General features: G+C 44.7%; 1 protein-coding gene across 2 annotated transcripts in view; it reads left to right on the forward strand.

The window, feature by feature from the left end:
* LOC311036246 (protein jagged-2-like) overlaps positions 1-24,331 on the forward strand; it is a 62,213-nt gene that overhangs the window by 8,101 nt on the left and 29,781 nt on the right. For both annotated transcript variants that reach the window (XM_084044813.1, XM_084044814.1), the window contains exons 3-5: positions 14,360-14,420; positions 22,939-23,193; positions 23,942-24,002. In XM_084044813.1, coding sequence (XP_083900939.1) covers positions 14,360-14,420; positions 22,939-23,193; positions 23,942-24,002 — 377 coding nt within the window. The remainder of the gene's footprint in view (positions 1-14,359; positions 14,421-22,938; positions 23,194-23,941; positions 24,003-24,331) is intronic.

The following is a 24,331-nucleotide window of genomic DNA, read 5'->3' on the forward strand; positions in this document are numbered from 1 at the left end:
CAGACTGCAAGGGAAAGAGGCTGTAGTTGTTGTTGTTATTGTGTTATTTCTTACTCAGAGGTGAAAGGTTTTTGCACATGACCTCCCAGACATGTGGTTCTCTGGAGTTGTGCTGAGTTCCTTGTTCTGCATTCAGCCACACATCAGCCGAAAACACTTCTTTCATCATATTAACCCATTCAATCCGGGAACGCATCTACAAATGTCTTCTAAAGCCTAATTGGTTTCTGAAAGACGTATGTTGCTATATCAGTGGTGCCCAAACTTTTTCATGTCAAGGACCCCCAAAATGATATGTATTTGGCCGCGGACCCCCATCTAAAAATATTTTGTTCCAGGCAGGGACCCCCCCAGAAGCAAAGATTTAAGTTACACATGTTATATAAAAATATATAGGCCTGTATATTCAAAGATTTGCACACATTTTCAAGATTTTTCAAAAATAGCAGATCTACAAGCTCATTGCGCGGCACCGAGCTTGTATATCTGCTATTTTTGAATAGCCAAAGACATCTTAAAATGACACAGATGGGTTCCCGGTCTTAATGGATTAAACTGACCAGATTCTAAAGCACTGGCGTTCCCCCGATCCATTCTTCTCATTGTCCACAAAATCTGTTCCCACGTATCTTTCATCCCCGCTGCAATCGCAGCTTGCTTGCAGCCAAGACAAATCTCTGATGATACGTATCAATACGATGCAGCCCTGGTGTAAAATAAATGATGTATTGGATAAAAAACATGAGGCGTTCATGGCTCTGTGCTTTGTTTGGCCGAGTGTTGCTGTAAGAACATGAGGCCGCTCCTGCAGGAGGATCAGTAACATCTAAGTGAGATGTTGGATGTCTTTATCGTCTCTCTCCTGTTGCTCCTGGCTCTCGGCTCGTTGGGCTCATTTGCCGAGTGCGTCCTTGGCTCGTTGAGCTCCTCTTCCATGTCGATCCCATTCCAGATCAGTTTGGTGATGCTTTTATGGCTGATGACTACTGAGACACAAAGAGAGGGGATGGCGCCCGTTAGCTTAAGGGTGTGGGGTTTAATGTAAGTGTGTTCTTGTCTATGTGAGGAGATAGGAGTAGAATGCGGCGCCCGTTTGACTGGGGCGCAAGTGAGTGTGTGTGTGTGTGTGTGTACACACAACAGTATGCATTTGTGCCTGTGTATGTGCGTACGTGCGTGTGTGTGTGATCCTCCCCAGCTAACCCCTCTAGTCCTTTCGTCTCCCCACCTCTCCTCTCTTCTCCTCTCCTCTCCTGGCCGACTGGGTGACTTTAATAAGTGTAAAAGCCTCCTGTGCGTCCTCCCAGGATGACCCAGGCAGGGATCCGTTACGCAGGGTGAGGGACAGTGACGGTTTAAGAGGCCGGCTCTCCGCTCGCTGCGGTCGGAAGCTCATCTTTCCCACGCTGGCCCCGAATCGAATGGCCTCCACTTCCTCCCGCTTCTAACTTGAGATGACCCGCTTTTCTGGCTGAAACGTGTGACTTCACGCTTCCTCTGCGGTGCGCTTGGCCCAGAGGCACGGAGAGGCCGAGACGTGCTTCTGTTGTTGATAATAGCTTTGTGTGTGACGTAGGTGGGGTGCGTGTGTGGTAATGCATGCACTACAATGTGTGTATGCCCACAACACATACTGTATACACCTGTGTGTTTTTATAAGGTGTGTGTGTGTGTGTGTGTGTGTGTGTGTGTGTGTGTGTGTGTGTGTGTGTGTGTGTGTGTGTGTGTGTGTGTGTGTGTGTGTGTGTGTGTGTGTGTGTGTGTGTATCCGGGGGGGGTGGTAATCAAATGCGTGCACTACAATGTGTGTATGCAAGCAACAATGTATACACCTGTGTGTTTTTATACGGTGTGTGTGTGTGTGTGTGTGTGTGTGTGAGAGAGCGGTAATGAAAGGCATGTGTTGCAGGTGTTGAGGTGAGTGGAGTGCAGTGGGGATTAAAGGTTGTTATTACACACACAGGGTGCTTCATTTCCCTCCTGACTGCTTAGTAGTCTCTGCTCACATCCTTAATGGAGTTCAGCTGGACCTCACAACCTGACAAACAGACAGACAGACAGGCCGGGAGTGGGACAGGAATTAGGGGGGACAGACAGACAGACAGACAGATAGGGGAGAGCGAGAGAGACGACGAGAGAGACGGCTACAGAGCAAGCCAGGTTGAGTGACAAGCAAGCAGAGGGACATCTAAAGACACATAGGTAATATGAAAGACAAGGAGATAGAAGGGTAGAGAGAAACATTGTAAGAAACAGAATGAGGGAGGCATATGGAGAGATGAGGTTGCCTAGACCAGTGTGCCATGGGACGTTTAGTCGCATCACTATTTCCTGCATTTATTTATATTAATGGTTGATCTTTTTATTTGGCATTAGTAAATCAAAATAAAGCTTTACAGAGTGATAAGACTGATAACACGTGTTATAGAGGCATCATTTTGCATGGATATGAATGCATGCAAAAACGGATTCCTTGAGATTTTGACTTGCCCTTTGGTGTGTCATGAGAGTGCTGAAACGCCATGCTCGGCTAGTTGGCTCTGAGAAGAAGACTCAGCGCTCCAGTGCATCTTTAGTATTCTTTACCATAGAAATGTGTGTCAGAAAGGCGCTCAAAAATACTCTATTACTCTTGAGTATTGCTATGTTAGGGCTATGCAGACTGTTGTAAGCATTGCCTCCAGTAGTGCAACTGGGTGAGGGGGGATGGGTTTATCAACATATCTAGAGCTGTGATCCCTATTGGGAAGTGTGGTTACCCAACCTCTGAGGCCCTCTGTAGTACCCTGACACACTTTTCAATGCACTTGTGTGTAAAACTCCACGTGTACGATGCCATAGTTTAGTGCCAACATTTGCCAAAAAATAGCTAGATCTACAAGCTCACAACGTGTCACGTTGCAACGTTTGTGAGCTTATAGATCAGCAATTAGAGCTTGTTGATCAGTTATTTTTGGCAAAGAGATTTGGTGTAGAGGGAATAAATGAGAGCGCCATGAGCCATGAATGGATCCCTGGGGGACCCGATCAACAAAGTATATAGGGTTTAAGTGGTTAATCTGTGAAAAGGTGATCTGTGCGTGTGCGTGTGCGTGTGCGTGTGCGTGTGTGTGTGTGTGTGTGTGTGTGTTACATTTGAGCGAGTTTCATGACCTTTGTGGAATATGTTTGTGGTTAGGAACCAAACAGCCATTTCCTTTTCTGTCTGTATCTCTTGTTCTCTGCCAATCCCTCCATCTCTGTGGCTGTTTTGTCCTTGTTTATTCTCGATGAAAAGTTAAAGTCATCGAGCAGCAGTCTGCGGTTAGGCGGCGCATTCAGTGCACCCTCATCACAGCATGAATAAACAGTTATCACCACACCTCCCCTCACTGCGCCATCCTGCCAGCAAAGAGCGGTTCACGGGTTCGAATCCAGGTCACCTCCTCCACGCCGTCTTCCCTGTGTCATTATTTTTGACGACCTTGTACTGCAAAAAACAGAAAATCATCTTTGAAAGAGGCATCAAAGTGCTTCCGGGATTCAATTCGAGTTTACACTAGATTGCACGTGCGGACGCCATGTTTGTTCGTTAAGTCTCGGCTCAGGTGGCTTAACGAAGAACGAGTCGTGGGGCTTTCCCAGGGCGTGAATATCACTTTCCCAGCTGCACTGTGGAGGAACGAGGGCTGCCTTCACCTTTCCCTTTGTCTTGATGCCTTTCTTCACAAACAATGACTTTATGCCTCTGCTTTTGTCCGCAGATATTGAGTTTAAAAAAAATAACTAGTGGAAAGAGATGAGGAGATGAGGGCAAGGAGGGAGAGACGGAGGTGGAAATGGAGAGAATGGAGAAACTGAGAGAGAGAAGAGAGAGCAACACTTAGTTGGAAGTTGGGGCAAGCGTGAAGGAATAGAGGAACATGCAGGGAAGAAATGATATGATGGAGGTGAAAGAAAGAACGGAGAGATGGAGCAGTGGGGGAAATGAGGAGTGAGGCAAAATATCTGGAGAGGATTTGAAAGCGTTTACATAATGCTTAATAAACTCTTGTAGCAGGATGGTGTCGCACGCCGAAAATAGCTGATCTACATACTCGCAATGTGAGCTTGTAGATCTGCTACTTTGGGCGAGCGACCCCGTCCGGCGATGGGGTATAAACTGGGCTTAAGACTTCTCTTGTGTTGCATTCTGAGGCAGGACTGAGAGATATCTGATGTTCAACACCTCGATACGGTGTTGGGTTCTCTCTCTCTCTCTTCTCAGGGTCTCTATCTCTCTCTGTCTCTCCCCCACATGCACACAGAGTTGTTCCTCATCTACGGCCCTTTCGCAACATCTCATCCTTTATTTTTTGGTTGCGAGACACTGCTTTATCCTAGACCAGGTCCTGCTGTAGGTCTAACAAATCATTAATTGAATTCATTAATTGAATCAAGGCTCATTTTCCTCCATGATCCACCAAACTAAACACATCTTGTAAGCCAGTTTCATATATCACATAATAATTATCCAGTTTAACCACTTTAATCCTGGCGTCCCTATTTTGGGCATGTCATTATAGGCAAAGATTTTCAAAAATAGCAGTTCTTCAAGCTCACAACGCCTCGCATCGCCACGTGTTGTGAGCTTGTACATAAGCTATTTTTGGAAATTCTTAAATTAGGGCTTAAGTGGCTAATACTGTACATCATTTTGGAAAAGGCATGAAAAGATGGCTAGTATTGTATTTACAGATCTCGAGGGATCCCAGTGTTGGAGCAGTAGCATTTTTGAGTGTTATTCAACAGGGTTCCTTATTACTAACGGTCCATCATAGATCTATAGCCTACTTGACCAATTCTATGAAGATATAATGTACTGGAGGATGTAGCTTAGTGAGTAGAGAGGCCAACAGGTAATTAGAATGTCAAGGGTTCACCCCTCGGTCCGCCAAGTATACGTGTCAAAGTGGCCTTGAGCAAGACGCTTAACCGCCAACAGCTCCCCCCAAGGACTCATGACCATCTCATCAGACATCAGCTGGGTGAAGCTGAAACTGAATGGAGGATGGGACATGATCTCCTCCTGTTTTGGGTGGTGGGGGGCAGGTGGAGGCAAGTTTCAAGAAAATGGACCGATCAGTGCAAAACGTGTGCTGAGGTCATGATGGCAAGGAAATAGGGGTAAGGGTGTGTTGTAAACCAGCTGAATCGTGGGAGTGTGTGCACACCGAGTTGGCACTAGCTAAAAACAGCCGACGGCACTGAATGATTACACAGCACTGAAGGATGTCTGTCACAGCAACGAAATACAGCAGCGGTGAAGAATGCAAGTACAGTCAAGCAGATTTTATCACCGTGTTTGAAGTCATGCATGCTAATCGGTGGTAAATGGGTGGCTACGGGAATCTTGTATACACGTTATCTTGGAAGGGGAGTACCTCGAGCTGCCTCAGATGGGAGTGTTGGTTAAGCTGTCAACTTTCACTCAGTGCTTTTGGCAAGAATGGCTGGCTGTTCAGTACAGTAAGAATGGCCATTAGCGTGGGAGCTATGAGTACGTGGCTACCATGATTTTGCGCTTGTTTTAGTTGGCTCAGCTGGCACCTCATCGCTACAGGTTGTGCATGTCATCTATTTTGACTCTGCATAAAATCGTGTATGCCATACATTTCTGAGGATCTCTTATCCATCGTTGCGCGTGGCGTCGCACGACTATTAATCAATCAGAGTGCACTGCAATGAGAAACAGTGCTTAGCGAGTCAAAGAAGGGTCATATTTTTTTCTTTTTTGTCGGCCCTTTTAAAACGACGCCTCAGAGGACAGAACTGAACCAGGGCCGCAAAGGATTTGAAAGCGACATGTCGTGCCAGTGCTCTCATCATGGAAAACACCACATCATCAATTCACAATAAAGGGCAGAATTCATAGACCCCCCCCCCCTTTCCCTCCTCCGCCTCCTGTCTCTGGCCTGCTGAAAGAACCATTATAACCATTATAACACGCCACCATGACAGAAATAGATTTTCACGGGTTTGGGTGTGGAAAAGTGAATTGGGTCATTTCACCCTTTTTTTCTCCCTTCGTCTTCTCTGGCACAGTAAAAAAAAAAAAGAAAGAAAATAGAGAAGCCCTGATTAGATTAGCTTAGATTAGATTTGTCGTCTGAGACGGCCCTGTGGGGCGGGGTGGCGAGGGGAGAGAGTGCGAGGGAGAGGGGCAGCAAGGCTCTTCTCAGGAGGGAAGGTGAGGAATTGGGAGAGGTGGAAAGGAGGCAAAGAGGAGGGAGAATGGGGCTGAGGTCCTCCTCAGATGGATGGGAAGGAGGAGGATGGAGCAAGTGCTTTTGCTGTTAATAACGTACTAAATAAGCCGCCGTCGCAGCGTGTCTCCCCTGGGAGGTGCATCTTTTATTCATGTCAGGAGACTAACAGGTGTGACATGACAGGTGTTGTTGTCTGATGCCTTTTTTTCTTCTTCCCCTCCGATCACAACTCTGCAAAAGTTGTTAATTGGGTCTCAGACACCCCCCCCCCCAACTCTGGTTACAGTGAATATTCAATTAAAACAGCGAGAGGTTCTGTTTTTATCCCATCTGTGGCTGGAAGAATCACACACTCAACACAGGGGGAACTGTGCTTATTTCTTTAAGACTTCCTGTACAATTCCTAATTTGTAATTGTGTTATTGTGTGTTTAATGTTATTTTGAAAGTCAGGGGGACAGTCGAGTCCAAGTTTGAACAGGAACAATTGTTTCCCGAAAGCCAGAAACAGGAGAACCAAGATCCAAACATATAGCGTCATCAGGTACTGTATCAAGTTTGACGCTGCTCCATAGAGAAAGAAGAGGAGACAAACCGAATGAGATTTAACAGTAACAGGGACACGAATGGACCAATAGTATGAAAATAAAATGTTGTGAGCTTGTATAGATCAACTATTTTCACTATTTTTGTATTGTATTTTTTTGTAGTTATTTGTACGTATGACGAAGTGAAGTATATAGGACTCAAGTGGTTAAGTGGCCTCAAAACACAAAGCAACTTTCAGTGAGTCCACTAATTGAATATCTGTTCATTTTCTACGTACATTCACATCCAATCCACTTGTATATGTGTGTCTGCTGTACTCTGCACTTGCCTGCCAGCCTGACTTCGGGGAGGGGGGGGTTAATTTATTCATTGAACAGGTGAGGCCAGTGAGGAGGGGGCTGGTTTCTCCTGAGCTAATGAAAAAGTCAAATCCCCTGGGCTCTTGTAAATTGGTTGGAAGGTGTCGGGTGTCTCCGGCCCAGCGCTGGGCTCTTCATCTGTAAGGTCACACTACAGGCAGCAGGGGGTCACAGCTCTCCAAGCCACTGTTCTTCAAAGACGCACGCACGCACGCACGCACATACGTATATATAGACACACTGATGTCTGTTGACAGACACAAGCATATACGTACACCTTATCTCTCTTAAGCATGCGCACGCACGCACGCACGCACGCACGCACGCACGCACGCACGCACGCACACACACACACAGAACTCTACTATTACCCTACTATAAACCCTCAGGGTTCCTTGAGGGGCTTCCAAATAAACCCTTACAGGTCTGTATCTCTGTACAAATGGAACCAAATGGACCCGCAAGAGTTATGGGCGTCCTTGAAATGAAAACGTTTGAGAACCACTGCTCATGTCTCACACACACACACACACACACACACACACACACACACACACACACACACACACACACACACACACACACACACACACACACACACACACACACACACACACACACACACAGGAGGACCAGTGAATTTAAGGGGTGGTCTGTGGTGTGTGTGTGTGTGTGTGTGTGTGTGTGTGTGTGTGAGTCAGTCATAGTGGTTGAGGTTTCACATTGATTAATGGGGTGATATTGATTATGATGAATTATTATCAGTTATTAAATCACTGGCCTCATAAATCAGTGCCTCACCATTGTTCACGGATGGTAGGGGCTTATAAAGACTGAGTCATCTTCACACGGGTCTTGTGGCTTTGTCAGCCCAGGGAGTGTGTGTGTGTGTGTGTGTGTGTGAGTGACAGTTGAGTGTGTATTTGAAAGAGAGTGTGTGTGTGACTAAGAGAGAGAGGGAATTGGAAATGCGTGTGTGTGTGTGTGGGGGGGGGGGGGTTGGAAATGTGTGAGTGCATGTAGACATTGAGGATGACTAAGAGAGAGAGAGGGAATGTGCTAGAATGGATTGAAAATGTGTGTGTGTGTGTGTGTGTGTGTGTGTGTGTGTGTGTGTGTGTGTGTGTGTGTGTGTGTGTGTGTGTGTGTGTGTGTGTGTGTGTGTGTGTGTGTGTGTGTGAGACTGTGTGTGTTGTGAGTGAGTGAGTGAGTGAGTGAGTGAGTGAGTGTCAGGGTGTGCCATGTCTTCCGAGGCAGTCAAGTCATCCTACTGGACTTTAAATTACTGAAATTAACCATTCAAGGTGGGGGGGGGCAGAAAAAAAAGAATATTCTTGCTTATTTATGCTGCAAATAGGGAGTCCAGGTTGAAAGTGGTTAAATGCCATGGAGAGTGCAGGGCCCACTCAGCATTGAATTAACACAGAGGATTTTATTGTGCACTGTTGTACAAAAACTGGGTCCTCTTGTGGAGAAAAGGCTGATGATATTTGACTGGAAAATTACAGTTTTGTGAGGTCCTACCGTGTGATTATGGCTAAGCATCTTGTATCAACATGTTGATGATTCTAGAAGTGGGGTTCTTCTGAATCCAGCGCAATGATTTACTATGGGCCAAACCAGCAAATGATCATTAATTGCTAACTCTAAAATTGCGACTGTATATGATTACCCATGATAAATTCTGCCGCTAATTATACTGTCTCTTTAATGTCCTAGCATTTTGCAAGTCCCTGTAGTGTAAGGGTAATGTTTCATGTCCTTATAATGTGAGATGGTTGTAATGCAAGTAGGCTAGTGGCACGAAATGTGCCACAAAAGTGTTGTGCACCGAAAATAGCCGATCTATGCCGTAAGCTTGTAGATCGTCTATTTTCGGTGTAGTATAAAATCGGGTTTTAGCCTACGGATACAAAGCCAGTATTTTACCCCAAAGCTTCCTCCTGGGGGCGGCCTGCATCGTGATGTCATCGCCCCGCTATGCATCGCCACAGTGACATCCGACCCTGGGAGTCCTGACCATGTAGTAATATGTACTTACAGTTTGGGAGGGAAAAGTACAGTGCTAACCCACTGATTTGTTTTTGGCTTTGGGTAAACGCTGTCTCGAGGCACGGCTTTTTGCAGAACGTTTTCACGGTAAATGTGGAAAAATGGACGTTCTAGTCGTACAGTTAGCCGTGGTCTTTTAGCGTGTGTTTGCTATGTAGACCTCCTGCATCGGTACTGTATACGGTGGTTCCTAAATGGTGTGCCCACTGCCCACTCTGCCGTCCAGGTGTGCTTTGGGATTTTGTGACAACCACATTAGTATTTCAACATATATGCTCAATAAACATAGCATTGAAAAAATGTATAAACTTTACTTTTTTTTACTTTTTTTTTTTCAGTTGTCAGTATTTTATGTGCACTTATTTCCTAATACAGAGGCAAATCCCCAATCCCCCTCCCCACCAATTTTCAAAATATTTGCATGCATTGTGATCTTGTAGATCTTCTGTTTTCATTATGAATACAGGTGTGACTTCAGATTTTGACTTGCCCCAGATGTGTGCCTTGGGCACAAGAAGTCTGAAAAGCGCTGCTTTATAGAGAGCCAGACAGCTGTTGTAGACGTATCCCTTCATGCCTGTTGTCCTACACAAGCCTTGCTTCACACACCGTTCATGTTGAACATTACATGAGGCCAACCAAAGGATATATATTATCCTATATAGTAAATCTGTCATCAGAACCCAGTATTTAGCCCCGACAGCTGATAAAGAGTTTAAAAAATCGTTGTAGCTTTCCAGAGAATTTCTCTTGGGGTTGCAGCCAAAAGCGCAGTACAGCGAGAGCTGGGCCTTCTATGTTGGTTCCATCTGTAGGTTCTGCGTAATGTAATCATTTGTAACTCTGAGAATGTACAAATGAAACCGAATGGACCCGTAAGGTACATTCTCAGAGTTAAAGCAACGCTCGGGATTTAACCGCGTCTATGGCTGTACAGGACATACCAAGAGCTTGTGTCTACTTGAGTTAGTGTTAGCGACATGGCTGTCCATGTCCTGTCCTGTCACTCTTCCGGGTTTCCATAGCAACTGACTGCAACGTGCAATAACAAGAAACCAATATTACGTGGGTCAGAACCGTAGACCAGATAGACTGCAAGATAAAGGGACAGGGATGGGTGGGAGGGGGGCAGTGCCCTGTCATTTTGCGCACTTTGCCGTCCCTACATGATGCTTGGGCCGTGTCAGCTTGTTGAAGTGGTTTGTCTGTTTAATTAGTTGCTAAGGTCAGTGTGTTTGTGTCAGAGGTAAATACAGACCTCGGGCCTGGTTGTCCCTTCCTCTTTAATCTCTGTCCCCAGCACTTTGTCATCTCCTTCGCTAAAGACCCCCGGACGAAGTCAACCCCGGGTCATGGGAACTAATAACAATAATACAATAACCATTATTTATTAGAGCACTCATGTGAAAGCATGGGGCGAGAGAGACTGATCAATGTTCATTGAAAATATGATATGAAAAGCAGGTACAGTAGAAGTTGGAACTGATATTGGTGTGGTTGTTGTGGTCCATCAGAGAGAGAGAGAGAGAGAGAGAGAGAGACGCGCGCGCACACACACACACACACACACACACACACACACACACACACACACACACACACACACACACACACACACACACACACACACACACACACACACACTACAGTCCTGGGAATAAACAGTTACATACTAGAAACAACATTTCAAAGAAAGGTAATGACATCATTCTATTTTATAGCGCATGAGATCTCAGCCGTAGGGTGTTCTTGTCTCTGAATTAATGAAAGTGAAAAAAATCTTAGAAATGTATGTAAATCTCTTTTCTATGTTGATGCCCCCAGCTTATCAATCATGTTGACGGCGGAGACATCATGTGCAAGTCTAATTGTTTGCATATTAGTTTGAATATTTATAGTATTACTAATGTCTATTGACTATAACTAGTGAGTTAGACTCACTCACGTAATAGTGAGTGAGTCTTGGGTTAGTTGTGGTCTGTCTCTTCATGTTGGCAGTCGTAGCTCGGCTACATGCCAAATACTACCGTGAGATTACATTTGGCATTTGAGGTGTGAGTTGAAAGGGTTCATCTTTACATCGATGCATATAATAAAAAGACTATGGTCGCTGGGGCTGTACTTTAACCCATTCAATTACAAAAACATTTGTAACTCAAATCTTTGCTTCTTGGGGGTCTCTGGAACAAAATATTTTACAAATGTTCGCTTTAAAAATATATATATTCAAAGATTTGCACACATTTTCACGATTTTTTTTCAAAAATAGCAGATCTACAAGCTCATAGTGCGGCACTCGGTGTCGCGCTATGAGCTTGTAGATCTGCTATTTTTGAATAGCCAACAGAATTTTAAATGACAGAGATGCGTTCCCGGATTGAATGGGTTAAGAGCATCTTAAAGTGGGGCGGCAGTGGCTCAAGGGTAGAGTGGCCGGGTAGAGTAAACTGGAAAACCGCAAGGTTTCTAGTTCGATCCCGGGCTGGGGCGCTCCCCTAGAGTTAGTGTCGAAGTGTCCTTGAGCAAGACGCTGAACCCCTAATTGCTCCCGATGAGCAGGTTGGTGCCTTGCATGGTTTCCTCCGCCATCGGTGTATGAATGTGTGTGTGAATGGGTTAATGGCACAATCAATGTAAAGCGCTTCGGATAGAAGTGCTATATAAATGCACCATTTACCATTTAAAGTAGATTATGGGGGTGTTAATGGACCATCGTACATACATACATTGGGCTTACACTGTAGTGGGTTCAGATTCAACTTGCTCTCCACTGGACATCACCTAACAAAAAGACATTCTGACTGGTCACTGTTGGGCAGAAACCTTGTATGTCCGGATCCAATGGATCCAATATTATTTAGTCACAAGCTCTTTTTATTTCTTTTCATTGGTCAAATATTTATAAAACCCACAGACAGACGTAACCACTTCCATAGTAACATCCCTATTTTAGACATGCCATTATAGGCAAAAGTTTTCAAAAATAGCCGCAACATGTTAGACATTGTAATACGACGAAGTATAAACTAGGGCAATAATTTATGAAAAAAAAAAAAAGAGGTGAAATATGCAAGGTTTCTGCCCCGACAGCAACGATATGGTCTTTAAAATAACCTAAAAACAGACCTTTATGTTCCTGACTCAGTCTAGCAGGTCCCTGTTTCAATACCCAGCCACCTCAGACCAGCAGCATTTACTCCCTTTCCCTGTAATCTTTTCTTTTTTTCTTCTTCCCAGCAGCCCTCAGTCATTGCGAGAGTCAGTCTCGGGTCATGGGAACTCACAGCTGTTTGGACGACCCCGTGCAGCAAGCCCTCGTCTCGGTTTGTTTTGCTGATGCCCGTGGAAAAAAAATAGAGAAAAAATAATAAAAGAAGAAGAGAGCAGATGAAATAGGTTGCAGCTGAATCAATCCACAGTTTTGAGTTTGTTGCTGTGGGACAGTGAAGGCTCCTCTGGAATGTAGGACACAGCTTACAGACATGCTGGGAGTTTAGGCCTAGTCTTTCATATTTACATACTAATATACTGTTAATTGATCATAATATCACTGAACAATTTTCATCCAATATTGAATACAGAGTCTGGATCCATACCCATATAGTAAATATGATGTACAAAATCGTAGAGTAGAATCATTCATTTTACAACTATCGATTGCTTTGCTTCCTCAGTGATTGTTCTTTTCCCATTAATCAAATCATTGAGAAGCACATGTTTCTGCCAGGTTGCTAGGTTGAAAGTGGTTCTCTTAATGAAATTTCAGTTATATTCAAATAAGAAATACTTAAATAATCAATTAAAACGTTTGATTAATTGTTGCACGACTCAAGACAATCAAGGCTGGGCGACATCTCAAAACCCCCAGAAAGGAAAAGGGAGTATTCTCTGGTCCCGGGAGGAGAGGAACTTGTACTGCTCAGATGGCTCTGATGGTGTCTGTGCATAGTTTGTTGATTTGCTGGGTTACCTGTTTATGTTATAACATACCCACATACACCACATCAACATATCGTTGCTGTCGGGAAGAAACCGCTTATCTCCATATTCTAACTTTTTGTGTTTTTTCCTAAATGGATGGCCTACTTGATCATACTACAGTGTCGCACAAAAGTATCCAAAACCACGAAAAACCATGAAAAGTAACAGTTTTGGACATATGAGTTTTCCGCCCGACAGAGACGATGTGCACCATTACAACAGTGAGTCTCACACAGTCGGGGACCCAGCCAATAGTAGGACGGCCTAGCCTTGTTTCCCAACTGTTTGGTGGTTGCACTTGTTAACTAGCCTGAGGGAGATAGTGGCTAATCAGTGACAGCGCTGTGAGAACCAGAGCTGTGTTCCCACCGTCTCTCTCACCTTTTATGCAAAAATATGATGTGTGTGAGAGACTTGTGCGAGAGCATATCTGGGTTTCTGTTTTTGTAGTGTGTGTATGAGAGAGTGACTAAAAGTCCACAAGGGCATACCTGAGTATCTGTGGCAAAGAAACAGTTCTCGTATGTGTGTGTGCGCGCACACGCGCGTGTTTGTGTGTGTGTGTGTGTGTGTGTGTGGTGCTTGGGAAAGCGTGACTGCGTCTGTGTGGGTGGGAGAGCATAATGGAGATTATTTGCGTGTCCAAGAGAACCAGAGATTGATTGTGCGTGTGTGTGTGTGTGTGTGTGTGTGTGTGTGTGCAGGGTGGCATAGCTACGTTTCTATGACTGTGTGTGTCACCTTGTATTAGTGTGACTTGATGTGTGTGGCAAAGCTGACCATTCAGAAGAGCAGGTGAAATGCTGTGTGTTGAAGGGTCTGGGGTCTGTTAATCCTGTGTTAGACTAATGTTCAAGGGGACGTTAGATGCTTGGCTTAAGCCTACTATATCCGCGTGTGTGTGTGTGTGTGTGTGTGTGTGTGTGTGTGTGTGTGTGTGTGTGTGTGTGTGTGTGTGTGTGTGTGTGTGTGTGTGTGTGTGTGTGTGTGTGTGTGTGTGTGTGTGTGTGTGTGTGTGTGTGTGTGTGTGTGTGTGTGTCTCTTCCTGTGCGTACCGTATGTATGTGCACAGCAATACTGTGCATCTCGCTGTGCGTGTGTGTCTGTTTATATGCATGTTTGTCTTTATGAGTGTGAAGTTCTGTGAACCGTGATAACCTCTAACCTCTGTTGTCTTGTCTCTCTCTTCCAGCGGGAGTACACGCTGATAGTAGAAGCATGGGATTGGGACAACAGCACTCACAACACCAACGGTAAGTCCCCTCCATCACTCTCTGCTTTGTGTTCACTCACGTGTCCAGCTGTGAAGGAACCAGTGGGATGTTACCAGAGCCCGACAGATGCCAGTTTTCTGGGTCCGATATTTGCAGAGTCCTGTAGACCACTGATTATCCATGTTTTGACTGATTTTGTCAAAAAATGCTAACGTTTCTAATAAATTGGAAGACATTTATTTTTAATTAAACACTTCCATCCATATTTTGGGCATGTACAGTATAGACGAAGATCTTTTTTAAATGACGAATCACGATGCGACATGCTGTGGTAGTGCTTAAATAATAGTGCTTAAATATACCTATTATAAAAATTGGGGTGCACCTCATAGCTGAGTGGTTTGGACACGTACCACTTAGGCTCTAATGCCTGACAGCAAGTACCTGGTTCGACTCCCGGGCCGTGCGGATCATGCCGCATGTCACTCCCCTACTCTCTCCTTGTTTCCTGTCTCTCTCCACTGTGACCATATCAATCAAGGCTCAGAACCCCCCACTCCCCCCCTCTAAATGTCACTGATTGGTGTGTTTACTATTAGAAAGAGAGGAGTTTGATTCACATATCCAGAGATGAGTCAAACTGGCTTCAGAGTGCAAACGTATTTTATATGTTGAGGGATTTCAGAGAGACATTGCCTGGGCAATGCTCAACCCTGGAGCCAAATACTCCATTCCAAAGTAAGGGTGAATGCCGGGTGAAAATGCCGAACCACCATAGAAGTCAAACTGAAAACAGGGCTGGTATGTTGGGTGTTTATGGTTAGGCTTGCCAGGATTCCATAATCTTAAACTGTTTACAGTTATTATTTACCTGTATTTCTGTAGAGGAGGATTGCTCAACACACATTTACACCTGAGACTCACTGTACGCATAGCCCTCTACTGTTAGTCACTGAGCTGCTGTGCAACCCATGCCTTGCTCAAAGGCTAACTAATTTGAACCACTTGAGCCATATTTTATACGTTATATGATGACAGTGTAGCGTAAACATTTATTTGAGAAAACTGTTGAAAAGGATTACCAGTTAATGCTTATAATGAAATGCCCAAAATACCGACACCAAATTGAAAGTGTTTAAGTTAAATTAAACCTTCTGAGTGATTCACTTTCAACCTGGTGTCCCATGGGCATCTAATAGGCAAAGTTTGTCAAATTCTTTCAACATGACTGTGTGTTAAAAAGGAGAGTGGACTGTCCACTCCTTGTTGTATTTAGTCCTCGTACAAACAGACAGTAGGACAGCTGGCAGTGAGACAGTGGACTGCCGTGAGACAGTGAATTTCAGTGAGACAGGCACAGACAGAGGAAGTCCCTGCCAGTAATTGGGTCCCAGTCCAATGTAGTTTTAGAGGAAATGGAAGCGTGTTCTTTGCAAATCTTTGAACGCACATACTCCAATCTTTCAGGCCACCACCGCCCCAAAATCCAATAAATACTGTATGAATCAATATGATAATTGATTTACTAGTGTTGTATGAATTTCATCCAGTGCCATTCTGCAGGGATGGGAAAAGTAAACAAAAAACACCTTTGATGCACCTTTGGTCTTTGCTCCTCCCTCCATCGATGAGCCAGGTACACTGGATTCCCACTCTATTCATGAGAACGGCTTTAATGAAAAGTGACTAATTATCCCCAGAGGGATTGTAGGAGAGGAGGGGTAAGAGAGCCATGGATTAGTTCTTGGCCTGCCTGCTTGCCTGGCTGCCTCCACACTGCACACCGAGATGTTTGGTACACAGCTGTATCCTGTTTGTACACGCTCCCCTCATGGCCGCAGCGTTCTTCCCCAAAGTGCTACCGGGAGGAAGTAAAGGTTAATTGAGGAATGTAATCTATGTGTGATGACACGAAGTGGGACTTCTCTTTGCTAGGTGTTTGCTTGTTTGAAAGTCGAGTGCCTTTTAATCTGGAGCTAAGTGCCGATCTGTGGGTGAGGCTAGGCGCCTGTGTGAACTGCTCAGTTGACTGACTGAATGACTGGCTAGCTGGCTGACTGCTGACTTTTAACAACTTATTGACTGACTGCCTCGATGACTGGCTGGCTGGCTGGCTGACTGACTGATTGACTCAGATTTACTGAATAGCTGGATGACTGGCTGGCTGGCTGACTGACTCAGAGATTGACTGAATAGCTGGCTGTATGGTAACTATGGTTGGATGACTGGCTAACTGACTGATGCACAGACTGACTGACTGACTCACAGAGTGTCTGAGGGGCTGGCTGGATGACTGAATGGCTGGCTGGCTGGCTGACTGACACGCTAACTGTGTGACCAAGGGAGCGGTGCGTGTCAATCCCATGGGTTAGTTGATGTTCATTTAACTTTCCTCCATGTTTTGCTTTTTTGGTGTATACTGTACCTTTTAATTCAGTTTTTTTTTTACATTTTCAGCATGCTTTCTACAGAATCTATTTCTGTTTGTCAGTCTACCTGTCCTTCTCTTGATCAAGGTATCAATGTAGCTCTTTCTGCCCCCTCTCTCTCTCAATAGGCTCTATGCACAGCAGCCATTTTGGAGAAAAATTGGGCCTCTTCTTACTTCCTTCACAGGTGTTACCAATGATACTAATGAAGGCTCTGTTCCATTCTGGTCAAACAGAGTCAGGGTGCTGATATTGTGCATGTTGGCTCACTGGAAATACCAGTGGGTCTCAAAGTGTGGTCCAGGGACCCTCATGGTTCCTTGAGAGGGTGTAACTCTGAGAGTTATGGGGGTCCTTGAAATTAAAAAGTTTGAGAACCACTGTGCTACACTAACTGGAACAGAGCCTTCATTAGTGTCATTGGTAACACCTGTGAAGGAAGCAAGGAAGGGGCCCAATTTCTGTCCAATATGGCTGCTGTGCATAGGTAGGGGGAAATCCCAGAAATGGTGATAAAACAATGCATTTGGAACGCAGTGCTGCTGCGTAGTCTGTGCAGCGTGTGCAACATGTAGTTGGGTGGAGGCCAGCTGGGGTTGGGTTTAGTGGTTGTATCTGATAGCAGTGGCTCTGTGTCAGCCACTGACCTGTGAACACACACACTGTGTCCGTGTCACTCATTCTCACTAATCCTCCAAACGCAGCGTTGTTGTAACAGCGCTTCCTGCTCTACTGCAGGGGTTCATGGGTGGTAGGTTCACATGCCTGCTGGGCTGTAGGACCAGACCCACACAGTAGAATCCTAGTCAAATCCAGAGTATTCATTTAACTCTGAGGGTATACAAATGGAAATAATTACCGGCCCATTCGGTTACATTTGTGTGCTTGCAGAGTTACAAATGGATAAAATAACACTCAGGACCTTTGTGTGTGTGTGTGTGTGTGTGTGTGTGTGTGTGTGTGTGTGTGTGTGTGTGTGTGTGTGTGTGTGAGAGAGAGAGAGAGATGGACTGCGTTCATCTTTCTCTCTCCTCCACTTTCTCTAGTTCTATCTAACCTTTTTCACTCAGACCCTGTCTCCCCCACTCTTTCTGTCTATATCAGGCTCTCTTCCTCTATTTCCTCTCTCCACCCTCACTCTCGCCCGTTTCTTATTCCCCTCATCTATCTTCTATCTTATTTCCCTCTCATCTTCCACTGTCTCTTCACTCCCTCTGTTTCTCTACCTCTCCCTGTGCATCCCTCTCAACCCTCCTGCCTCTGTCTCTCTGTGTGTGTCTCTCTCTCTCTCTCTCTCTCTCTCTCTCTCTCTCTCTCTCTCTCTCTCTCTCTCTCTCTCTCTCTCTCTCTCTCTCTCTCCCCCCCCCCTCAGGGCCTGTCAGACAGTTAGGGACACTAACTATATTAAGCCTGTGAGCACATGGGTTCGTTAAGGCATTAATTTAGGCAGTGCGGCTTCTATTTGGGTTTAGAGATCTTTTTCCCTTTCTGTCTCTTAATTAGCGTAGCCCAGCTGTCAGCTACGGGCAGCTACCGAATGCCACTTAATTATCATGGAACATGCACTATGACTGTCTGATATATATATACCGTAAGATCCTGACTGTTCATTTAACTCCTTTACGGGTCCATTTGATCCAGTTGATGACATAGATAAATGGATGGATGCGGATGAATGGATATATTGTATTGAATAGACTGACCGACCGACAGACAGACAGACAGACAGACAGACAGACAGACAGACAGACAGAGTCACAAAGTTCAGAGGTTATTATGAGGTCATTTCATTCCACTGTTGCTGCACAGTCAAATCCTGAGTGTTAATTTAACCCTGAAAGTGTAAAATAAGCGAGTGTCAGCTAAAATGTCTTTTTAAAAAAAGAAAGGGGGAAAAAGTTTAAAGTAACAGTATGTACTCATTTAGGGCCTTGTAGGATCAGTCCTGGGCAGCGGGTTGGCGAGGCCCCAGGAAAAAGAGGCTCTGTCCAGTCCAGAGCTGTTTGTGCTTCAGGAAGCCCCTGTGTGTTTAAAAACAAAACAGAAAAATGGTTAGCGAAAAAGGAGGCCAGTGCTATTGTTTGCCGTCGACGAGGAGGTGGCACGTCTACAGGGGCAGGGCCGCTCTCACCTCAATCACGTATCCGATATCCACACAACAGTGGTTGAAGTTGTACATCTTTACTGGTCCCATATGGGAAATGTGGACTTGCTGTGGAGGCATACTGTAAATAACACAATGCATTCAAAACTCACAAAACAGGTGAAATGTGCTGGAAACATGCAGGAAACACAACATAAGGAAACACACAGTAGTGTTAATGTATTACATACAATTTTATACTTGGGCAATTCGAAAATAGACAATCTACAATCTGATCAGCTGATCTGTAGATCTGCCACTTTCACATTTTGAAAACCTTATAATGACAGGCCAAAAATAGAGAGGTAAACCAGGGCTAATGTGATTACATGGTAACATGGATGGATGAATGGCCTACATGTTACAGTTGAGTAGGTCTACAGCAGACACAAAATTGAAATATGTGTGGTTGAAATGGGCGTGATGTCAGTGCGTGTCCCCTAATGCTGAAATCACACAGTCAGATCCATGACAGAAATGTGTCACAAATCAATGCAGACCTGCTGTTCTGCCTCACATCTCCATTTCTGCAACGGAGAAAGCAAATTGACTGATCAGTCATGAACCACGGTTTATACTTAGTCACACACCAGAAATAGCCGATCTACACGCTCACAACGCGTCGTGCTGTGACGTGTTGTGAGCTTGTAAATCGGTTATTTTGGGTGCGCGACACGATGCACATCCAAGTGCAAATCAGACGTTACTTTTCAGTTGCCTCAAAACAGCAGGCTTCCAACAGGTCTGTAAAGAAAAAACATTACAAATTGACCTGTTTGTTTGTAATGCTTAACGGTCCGAAAAGAGGAAGCATGCAGCATCGCTATTGAACCCAAAACCCAAATAACTGTTATAACTGATTTACGTTTAATAATAAAAAGGAGAGAATGACTCACGCCCATAAAAGGCTGGCACGTTATGAAAGCACCTGGACGAAGGTGCCGTTGAAAGGCGCTGAGCGCCTCCCTGCCAAGCAGTTCATCGATCATGGCAGGTTCACTGTTGTGGCAACAGCCTGGATCTCCTTCTAACAGAATTCGTAGCGGACAACCACTCAGTGTAAATTTGACGGTAGCAGAGGATCATATATCAAGAGAATCATCTGTCTTTTTGTATTTGAACAATTTAGCTTAATATTTGTTCTCATCAACGTGTCATAGACTGAGGCATTTAGTTAGCGCTCTCACTCAGGAATGTAAAATTAGTGAGATTCAGAAGTTCCATCACCAGCAGTATGTAAAGTCAGAGGTATACTTATAGTAGTTAAGTGCGGGTGTAGCACGTTGGCACATTGTGAGCTTGTAGATCGTCTAAAGTATAAATCAAGCATAAGCACCAGAGCTCCTTGAATAGATGAAACGGGAACTTCAGTGCAATATAGTAATACAGCACAGCAATACACTTAAAATGTGGACCATAATGGTCTTTTTTTGGAACACGGATACTGTAGACTATTATATTACTCTTGACTTGGTCAAATACTTGAATATCTGAAGCCCCCTCGATGATTTATGTAAGCCAATTTTGCCCCCCCTCTCTCTATCTCTCTCCTCTGTCGTCTGCTCTCCCTAGTAACAACGGTTCTCTTTGAGAGCCTCCTTCAGCACAGAGAGAGAGAGTGAGAGCACATGATTGGTCTATATTTTTATATCTAATTGCTGGAAATGAACAGCAGTGAGTGAGTGCTTTGCTGTTCAGGTGGTGTGTGTGTGTGTGTGTGTGTGTGTGTGGGGAGGGGTGGTGTGTAAACTTTCAGAGATGGACTAAATAAGGACAGCGTGAGAATACATTTCTAACGTATCGCCTGTTTTTATGCTACCTGGTAGTAAAGGTTTATGGATGCTCTTAAACGGTGATGTCGGGCAGTTTACAGCTGGGCGACTCAGGGTCTCGGTTTAGTCAAACAAAAGGATGCAAGTAATTAGCTGAAACTTTTATTCATATAGCCATTTTCGCAAGTGTTTGACTATAGCGAAACAGAGACAATGTGTGCTTGATTATTTCCTCCCTAAAGTGTCTGTTTTGCATTTTGTACATGCATACCATGGGTTCAACAATTTGAACAACATACCCCTCCCCCCCTTTTATTACCACCAACACAGATTTGGAAGAGGTTATCTAGTTGATATTGTGGCACTCTACAGTTGCCGGGTTGCAATCCGGTAGTCTGGTTGCAATCCATCCACAAGGCGAATGTGAGGAGTGAAGATGCATAACCGATGTATTATATTCTTGCAGGGACACAGTAAAATCCTCACTGTTAATTTATTAATTTGTCAAATGAATACTCAGGATTTGACTGTGTATTTCCAGGCCACTACAGCCGCACAGCAAAGTGAAGCCAGGAAAAAAAAAAAAGTCTTCAGGTGGTCTTTAAAACGTAAAGTGTGTAACAGAATCCTTCTTAGGAAAGAGGTTGTAAGTGTGAGTTTTGGGCTTGTCCTGTCCCCGTCCCACCATGCCACCATCATCCATGCCATCATGCCCCGGCCGTTGTCACAGCTGTCCTGCTTGGTGGACGGACGCGGCAGCAAACCCTGCTGGGTCACGGTGCTTCTGTTCCTTGAGAACAAGCTAAAGGCCCTTTCCTATGTCGCCCTTCCTCCTCTGTTCCCCGTCTCTTATTATTTCCGCCCTGGCTCCGAAGGAGTCGGGACTGGATATCCTGAGAGAAGCGGGGAGGGGAGGTGAAGAGCGAGCCGGCCAGAAAAAGGCCGTTTCACAAAGAAGGAAAACTGAAAAAAAAGCGTTTCAGGGTTATCAAGGCCTCGCAGACCCCGGCTCCTTCGCCCTCTGTTTGTGTTCGGCTTGTTTTCCTTTTGCTTCTGCCCGCTTTTTTCTCTTCCTTTATTTTTTTCTCTCCTCCTCCCGTTGCTGCTTGGAAGAACAGAGTGGAGCGTGACCTTTATCCGAACCTACTCCCTCTGATCTCGGGGCACATCAACGCCTCTTTCTATGTTTTCTGCTCTGTCTGCTGTCCAGTCCCGCTGACCAGCAGGTAGTTGGGTCACATCCCCTGTCGGGGATATTTTAGATAATAAAAAAAGCTATACCGACAACAATAAGTGATGTGTAGTCTAGTGCCTTGCAGTACCATAATGGCATATTTTATTATAATGGAAAGCCATGAGGCGAATCAATCCTCAAAACCCCATGTGCTCATTGATCATGATGTACTCACAATGAACATAGCAATGATTTGTTGCACCCAGAGCTGATGTATTCTGTACTGTTATCCTTAGTAATTAGTGATCTTTCAAACTTCAAAGCAGTGTGATGATATGAATCCCAAACATATGAATGTAATATGTTATAATACGCAATAATATAATACGAAATAATACATCCACAGAGATTTAAAAATGGTGCAGAATAAAAATATCCCTTTTCCCCCGAATGTATTATCATTGTGACATCCATTTTGTTATCCATATTGCATCTGTTTTTGTGGGGAAAGGTACTTTTTTCGCTTGGAGGCAGGTGCCACGTTACAGTGTTGCAAACTGCATTACTGTTGCCTTGTAGACATGACTCGGGGAGATAAGGAACCTTGTGCCACAGAGGTGTTTTGATGTGGACTGTGTAGTGTAGTGTGACATTTAGTGGCTGTATGTTGTCTATAGCACCTTTTAAATGGGGGCACATGCTACCATTTTCGGTGATCACCCTCTCACCGCAGTGGTTTGAAAACTACGACATGACGTCACTAAGCTGCGGTGATAAGCGTTTCACCGCTCACCTCAACACATCTCTCTGTTTTTACTAACCAAAATCACCGGACTAGGAGCGCCTAGTATCCAAACCACCATTTCGGTGGTCACAAGCGGTGATAGGATGACCACCTCATTTGGTAGCATGCAGGGGCCTTTACTCTGAGAATGTACAAATGGATGATTTTACTGTGTACCGGGGTGAAGTAGCCCAGACAGTGATTGACCACATTTTCATAATTTCTATGATGTCTCCTCTCCTATGTCTGGTCCAGATGAGGACCTTCTGATAGGACGCAGTATCCGTCGAGGGATGATCACCCCAGGGGAGGAGCGTCAGATGGGACAGTACAAGACCCCCTCCATCCGGTTCGAGTACAGCATCCGGGTGCGCTGTGATGAGAACTACTACGGCAGCAAGTGCAACAAGGTGTGCCGACCTCGCGACGACTACTTCGGCCACTATGTCTGCGATCAGTTTGGCAACCAGGGCTGCATGGAGGGATGGAACGGTCCCAACTGCAAGAACGGTGAGAAGCGCACCAAACCAGTTGTTTTTCAAACTGTGAGTCACACGTAACCCATCAGTAGGTCATATGAGAGGGCCAGGTGGTTCGCAGGATGGCCAAAATTTACCTTTTTTTCTTCTTTACAACCGTAGAGAAAAGAATGCATGCATAATTTGAATATTGTTTATGATTACAATTTTAAGGCAAGCTATGTTTAATTTATTTTAAATACAATTCCATGCTATTTTTGATGTATACATTAAAACATGATATATATTGCAATTGTAATTTGTGGTTTTCACAAAATTCCAAGGCTCCCCTGGACTTGTCTCATGGCACACCATTTGTTTAACATTGGTTTCGAAAATGTGTTTTACCAACACACAACCACAGCTTATACATTACTTTAGTTAAACGGAGATGCTAGCCATTGACATCCTCAACTTGCCATTAGCCACAGTTTGCTGTTTGAAGTGGCATTGCGACAAAATAAATGATGTTTTGTCTGTGTAGGAAACATGGGAAATGGGAATTTAATGATGATGTGACTACTACTACACAGTAAAACGACCACGTTTTGTTTTCTTCTTCTTTTTACAGTGCATAGCCTGCTGTAGTGGTGTGTCATGATGAACAGATGTTAAAAAAGATCTGGTCAGAAATACGCAGAGATTATATTTTGACCTGCGTCTATGCATATCTGCAGTGAAAACCCACTTCATAACACCCACTTACTCTCTCTCTTTCTCTCTCTCGCTCTCTCTCTTAGCCATCTGTAAGCAGGGCTGCAGCTTGGTCCATGGGAGATGTGATCTACCAGGGGAGTGCAAGTGAGTTGACTCTCCTCTCTCTCGCTCTGTTACTGGTGATGCCTACATATTATAACCATAAACCTGGTAGTCATGTCAAGTGTTAATGATGCACACACACACACACACACACACACACACACACACACACACACACACGCACACACACGCGCACACACGCACACACACACACACACACACACACACACACACACACACACACACACACACACACACACACACACACACACACACACACACACACACACACACACACCTCTACCCCCACACACCTCTACCCTCTCACACTTCACTCTGATCCAGAATGCTATTGTTCTACTTCCTGTTCT

This window comes from Gymnoscopelus microlampas (genome assembly GCF_963454915.1).
Source record: "Gymnoscopelus microlampas genome assembly, chromosome: 20".
Lineage (NCBI taxonomy): Eukaryota > Metazoa > Chordata > Actinopteri > Myctophiformes > Myctophidae > Gymnoscopelus > Gymnoscopelus microlampas.